Genomic DNA, 6800 nt, shown 5'->3' with positions numbered 1-6800 from the left:
AATCCAGTGTAGCAGCTCTGCAGACAGTTTGTCCTGTATCGACACAGAGGTTAAATTCAACCATTTCTTGGCCACTGTGGGCAAGACAGCCACCAGTCCTCCCTTCACCCACAAGACCATCTCTATGTCTCCTAGACAACAGGTGTAGGAGGGCACTTTTGCTAGGTGGCTCCCTGAGTACCCGCATCAAAGAAGTTATCTTCAACATGGGCTTCAGGAATTTCCTGGGCCTGTTCACGTCTTCTGTAGGACAAGTCCCAGTTACCAGCCGGGAAACTGAACTCGCCCCGAAGGACGACGTAGGGCGACTGATCTAGAGCTTTCCCTTGATTCCTTGTAGAATCATACAGCGGCGTCATCATCCTGGCTGGCTGATGCGTAGCAGACTCCTGCAAGAACATCTGCTTCCTTAGCTTTCCCGCTAGCCTTTACGCAGAGGCTTTCAGTCATGTCATCCCCATTGACAAGCGCTCTACAGTCTGTTCAAGCTCTGCTTTACATAGAGCACTGCCACTCTGCTGCCTCGCTTGCCCTGCCTCTCCCTCTCTCCTGAAGAGCCTATAAGCGTCCATCAAATCACTCCAGTCACAGGACTCTTCCTAACAAGTCTCACATGCCAGTGATGTTGTAGCTCTGGGACTGAGCCAAGGCCTCTGGTTCCTCCTGCCCATTCCGCACACCACGTGCATTAGCGTACAAAGATTTCCAATGCGCTCCAGTGTACTCAGTACACCGCGGGACAGAGTGAAAGCTCTCAGTAGCACACAGTCCCTCCAACGTTTTCATGCCGTCCCTTAGCTTATCGCTGGTAAGAAAGGTTTTATCCCTTTCTTTGACCTTGCTGCATGTGCTGCATCTCCCCCTTTAAGGTGGTGGGAACCTGAGCTTGTGGGTCACGAGAGGGCATGCTGAAGGAGCCTGATGCTTGTCCAGGAGCCTGATGTACCCAGAGCACTGCTCTGCAGCTGTGGCACTTGTCCTCATTGCAAAGGGCTCCCCACTCAGACAGCGTGGTGCTCCCCTCGCTGGATCGCCCAAGGGCAATGCTGTCGGGTTCCCAGGGCTTGGTTTGTGTGTGGCTCCCAAGAAAGCCAGTTCAGGCTCCCTGTGGCACACAGGCAATGCGCACAGCTGCGGAGGGCAACCCAGTCTTTCCGCTTGCCCCAGTGCAGGAGCCCGGACAGGTAGGGGACCCTTACTTGCAGAATCATTGACACCAGAGCCCACCGCATCAGCTCTTCTCCCAAATGCTCCCTGACGCTGTGGCAGCTGAGCGGTCAGCACCCTGTGCCCGCCCTCCCCACCAAACTGATGCACAGACACTCGCAGACACAGCGTTTGCTTACAAACATGCCATTGATTGAGCTCTTTGCGCAGGGTAAAGCTCCCGCAGGGCACGGACTCTCTTGAAGAGGGAGGGCGGTCGCTGTCCAGGTGGTGATGGGAGTCTCTGTTGCAAGGCCCCTTGCAACGGCCCCTTCAGCTGCATCGGGTCCCACTCCCCAGAGTCTGCTGTCACTGGGCAGGAAAAGTGCGGCAGCAGTTCCACTGCTGATAGAACAGCATGATCTCTGTCTGCAGCGTGCTCAGTTCTGCAGCACCAGCTGCCCAGGGAGCGTCTTCTGACCTGGCCCTGTGCCTGAAGAACTGCACCTCTGCCGTAGCACAGCTCTTGGGCCATGTCCTGCTGCTGGTAATGCTGGCCTCTGCCTACTCAATGCTCAGGAATGTGTCCGAGTCACCTTGCTGCACCCCAAATATCATCTCCAGCATGATGGTAGTAGTGTCTGAAGCGTTCGTCAGCCGCAGCTTGCAGGAGCGCCTGGAGGGCAGCACTGTTAGGCGGCAGTGTCTCGACTGAGGCAAAACCACCCAGGCTGCTTTTACCAGTGTCTGGAACCAGCGGGTGGTTTTCTCCAAGTCCAGGTAGGGGCCGGTGCAGAGGGTGCCGAGAAGGCTGGAACTCTGACATCTCCTGAGCTCCTCATCAGGGCAGTGGAGGAAGCAGAGCATGTCATCCCTCTGGCAGGTGCACTGCAGCTCCACGCGCAGGCTGGAATTCTTGGCTGGCCTCTCCTCCGTGGTGCCTAGCTCCAGGTGGAAGATGTGCCCCTGGGGGGGATGGAGGGGCATGAGCAAGCAGAAGACAGGTTCATTCTCAGGGGGATTCCAGCCTTCTAAAGCGCTGCCCACCGCAATGGCTGGCTTCAGTCGTGGCATGAAACTGTTGCTGGAAAGATCTTGGCAGATGAGGACAAGTCCATCCACTAGCTCCTGCAGCATCATGAAGGATTCTAGCAGGTCCAGGTGGCTCTTGGCCGAAATTCTGCCCACGTTCAATGCAACGCTGGGTTTCACTTCTTGATGCTCATCTGCCTCATCTCTGGAACTGCCCTCCTTGCCTCTCCTGTTGAGTTCATTACTCCGTCTCCTGAGCCACCAGCAGAATCCACAGAGCAGGAGCGGAACACCAGTGATGATCCAGAACTGACACTGCTGCAAGGCAGTGAAGAGCAGGGCTCCCCAGGCAAAGCCGCTCTGCTCCTGGCTCTTCTGCTCAATCTCCTGCAGCAGCCAAGTCATCTCCTGGCTCAGCTGCTCTGCACGCTGCTGCATGCGCTTGCGCATGGCCTCATCCAGCTCCTCGCCAACCATCCGTGCCTGCTGGATGAGACTTCGCAAAATCCGGGAAAAAAACTTTATGGCAGCCATGGACTGCAGGAGGAGGGAGAGCAGGGGTTCAGTGGGGCTGTGAGGGAGGCAGTGGGGCCGGGAGCCGCAGGGAGCTGGGGACAGGTAGGAGAGGGGCTGAGGCAGCTGGGAGGCAGCAAGGCTGGGGCCCAGCCCCGCTGCTGCCAGCGCTGTGCCCTGACCAAGGCACTCCTGCCAGCAGCTGGACCCTGGGTGCAGGCTGAGAACCCAGCCGCAGAGTCCCGCGTTCCTGCCCCAGCCCTCACCCAGCCCAGCCTCACCCCGCACACGCACTCACGCCTTGCCCAGGCTGCACTGGGGCAGCGCTGCCGACCGGTGCCCTGATACATCTGCCCCCATTGTTACGCATCCCCTGTGATGTCACAAGTGTCATAGTGCTTCACAGGCATGTCTGCTGGCCATCAGACCCACCCCACCGACCCACAGCTGCCCGGGTAGCCAAAGCCCAAACACCGACAAAGTACAGACCCCCCCGGCAGGACGGGGCTCCCAGAGGCTCCCTTCACAACACAGACAGAAGCCCCCCCATGCCCTCACCAAACATCAGATTGGTTGATGCCGTTACGCAGTGCAACGTTGCGAGGTGAAGACAACCTCTGCAGCGCGGCACAAAGACGCGACACGGAGAAATCCTCTGCGGCACGGCGCAACGACGCGACGTGAAGACAACCTCTGTGACGTGGCACAATGACGCAAGGAGAAGAAATCCTCTGCGACGCGGCGCAACAATGCAATGTAAAGACATCCTCTGCAATGCAACAATGCAACGCAAAGACATCCTCTTCTGTGCAACAACGCAACGCGAAGACATCCTCTGCGACACAGTGCAACGACACGATGCAAAGACATCCTCTGCGACACGGTGCAACGACGTGATGTGAAGAAACCGGCTATGACACGGTGCAATATGCGACGCGAAGACATCCTCTGCGGCACAACGACGCAAAGACATCCTCTGTGACGCGGTGCAACGACGCAAAAGGCAGCTCTAAAATCAGAAAATGAGGTGCTGAAATCAGCATTAGCTTTCCAGAAGGAGACAGGAGAAAAATTAGAAACTCAGGTTAGTAAACTTACAAACCAAGTTGATGAGCTCTTGGGGGAAAACAGAAATTTAGAATAGCAAAATGCTAGACTCAGGGGTGAGGCTCAGCAGCTTAGGATGTTGTTGGAAAAGATGAATGGGTTTTTAGATAAAAAGCAGCCTTCTGCTCAGGTCCAGCAGATTCATAAGTTAATGTGTTACCTGAGCTCAGGAATGCAGACTGAAGACTTTTGGTGTAACAGTGATGATGAGGAGGTCAGTGAAGTCGAAGGGACTTTTAAATCCCAAGTGATTCCCTTGCGACCTCTGGTTAAAACCGAAACAGCTGTTGATGATGAAATCCATACCACTACACGTACTGTGCTTTGGACACCAACAGAGTTGGAAAGAATAAAAGAGAAATACTCGAGGCGGCCAAGTGAGTCAGCTGTTGAATATGTGTGGTGAGTTTCTGCTGAGGGCAGAGATAGAATTATGCATGTGAGGATGAAGCAGGAGACACCTGGGGACTTGGAGTGTTTTTAATCACTATGCCAGGAGACCATTGTTATTCCCTAACCGCTAGAGCAGCCTACTGGGCAGGCGGTATGGATCCGTGGGAAAGCGGAGAGCTGCTAGAGATGAGAGCTAAGGGCTACTCTGACCTGTCTGCAGCAGTATGAGAAGCAGCTTGTCTGCAAGCTATGTATGACAGGGAGGAGTTTTGAAAATCTCCGACGTTAGCTCCTATTGACCCAGACCGACTAGCCCCTCTCATCTGTGGTCTCCCTAATTGCCTTAAGCCATTTATGGTCGAAACTTGAAACTGCATACGGGAGATTTGTGATAACCCTAACCGCGGTCGGGTTCGGTGTAACCATATACCCATCTGGAATGAATATGTACAGGAAATAGACAAAGACAGATGCCAAATGGGCTGGGCTACCCTAACTGGTGAAAAGCCCCCTGATCCTACCCGAAGGATTCGCCAGTTCCACATAAACAACTCCAAATCTGATCTGATGCATACTCACAACCCTAAACCTGACGGGAGATTTAAACCTGATAAGGAGCAAAATGAGTTGTGGCGTAAAGCCCTGGATTTGGGGGTACCTCAACGGCTCCTGCACGGTGTCCCTACAGAAGATCTCCGTGCACTGGTCCAATCCTTAACTAGAAAAAATAATTCAGTTGGGGTAAAGCATCTAACCGGAGAATCTTCTGGTTATGACAGTGTTGTGCCTTCTGCACCAGAATCTAACTTGATTGATTTGTCAAAGTCCCAGCTAAAAAGCTCCCATCCCCAGGGAGGGCAGTGAGCCACCCTGCCCGGCGGGTACTAACGATTCAATGGCTCCCTGGTAAAATCAGCGAACCTATTATTGCCCTTCCCATTGGACCCCGAAAAATATTAACTGAATTTCTTATCCATACCGGGGCCCAAAAGTCAGTAATCACTAATAAAACAGCACTACTTTTAGGCATAAAACGCACCCGACGCAAAGTCACATTTATGGGTATTGATGGTGTGATAAAAACATGCCCCACTGCAAAAATTACCCTCTGGTTACCAGAAGAACAGAGAATGACCAGGAAAGAAGTGTTAGTGGGTGCTGCACACACTAATCTTTTAGGATTTGATTTGCTGCATGGGCGAGTGTGGAAACTCCCCGATGGAACTGTGTGGAGCTTTGCAGGACATGAAAAGGGATTAGGCACAGTAACACTGAGTCTGCTAAAAACCTCCATACCATTACCCCCCTCTAAAATCACTAATGTTCAGCAATACTCATTGCCAGCAGCGGCACTTGCCGATATTGACAGGGTGGTAGTAGAATTAGAAAAAAGACGTATCATTGAAAGGACTCATTCACCTTATAATTCACCGGTGTGGTCAGTAAAGAAACCCACCGGACAAGGGCGTTTCACAGTAGATTATCAACCCCTAAATGCCAATACTGCACCCCTAACTGCTGCAGTTCCGAATATTGCTGAAGTGGTAACAACAATACAAGGAGCTGCCCATTCCTGGATGGCTGCCTTAGATGTTAAAGACATGTTTTTCATGATTCCCCTCCAGGACCAGGACAAAGCACAGTCTGCATTCACTTGGAAAGGCATACAATATACTTTTAACCGACTTCCACAGGGGTATAAACATTCCCCCACCATCGCCCACAATGCTTTAGCTAAGGTTTTAGCAGAAATCCCTGTTTCCCCTGGATGTACAGTATACCAGTACGTTGATGATATCCTGATAGGGGGAAAGGATCAAGAGAGTGTAAAAGACACCATGGAAATAATCCGGACAACATTGCTTAAATTGGGACTGGAAATTCCAGACTCAAAGTGTCAGGGACCTGCCCAGGAAGTTAAATTCCTGGGGGTCTGGTGGATTAAAGGAGCTGTTTCTATTCCTCAGGACACCCTAAAAAAATAGAAGGAGGACAAAATCCATCTAAAGTGAAGGAGCTGCAGCAAATTCTAGGAGCTCTAAGTTATTGGTGCAAACATATTCCTGGCTTCTCCATTATTGCTCGCCCCCTTTATAATTTACTCAAAAAGGGAAAATCATGGGAATGGACTAATCAGCATACTAATGCCCTAGAATCATTGATAAAGGAGTTAAGGTTATTCCAACAACTTGGCCCTATACACCCAACTGTCCCTATCCATGTAGAATGGGGGTTCAGTGAACATGGTTCCCATTGTAACTTATGGCAAAAGGGACCTGCAGGACCAGAAAGACCTTTGGAGTTCAGCTCTCACTCCTTTAATGATACTGAGAAAAGATATTCAGATCTTGAGAAAGGTTTGCTGTCCTTGGTGGGAGCATTAGAACAAGCAGAACAAATAAGGAAATAACAGAGTGTAATCATCCAGGGCCCTTTCCGTCTCCTAGATGTAGTCCGTAAAGGAACCGCAGCACCAGCTGGCTTTGCCCAGAAACCCACAGTTAGGAAGTGGTATGCTTATCTTGAAGGTATTAATGAAATAATGCCAGTTTCTGAAGGCAGTACTAAAGTATCCAAGCTACAAAAGGACATAGATAGTACCCTATTGT

General features: G+C 51.7%; 1 protein-coding gene across 1 annotated transcript; it reads right to left on the bottom strand.

Annotated features, from left to right (window-relative positions):
• Positions 1–1710: 1710 nt before the first annotated feature.
• Positions 1711–3041, bottom strand: LOC142362051 (uncharacterized). The gene is given in 3 exon segments (XM_075427171.1): positions 1711–2764; positions 2766–2836; positions 2838–3041. Coding segments are annotated over 3 exon segments (1329 nt in total).
• Between the last annotated feature and the right edge of the window lie 3759 nt (positions 3042–6800).

The sequence above is a fragment of the Opisthocomus hoazin genome, chromosome 7, assembly GCF_030867145.1.
Source record: "Opisthocomus hoazin isolate bOpiHoa1 chromosome 7, bOpiHoa1.hap1, whole genome shotgun sequence".
Lineage (NCBI taxonomy): Eukaryota > Metazoa > Chordata > Aves > Opisthocomiformes > Opisthocomidae > Opisthocomus > Opisthocomus hoazin.
Note: the sequence above shows the minus strand (reverse complement) of the source record. Positions and strands in the feature narration are given on the sequence as shown.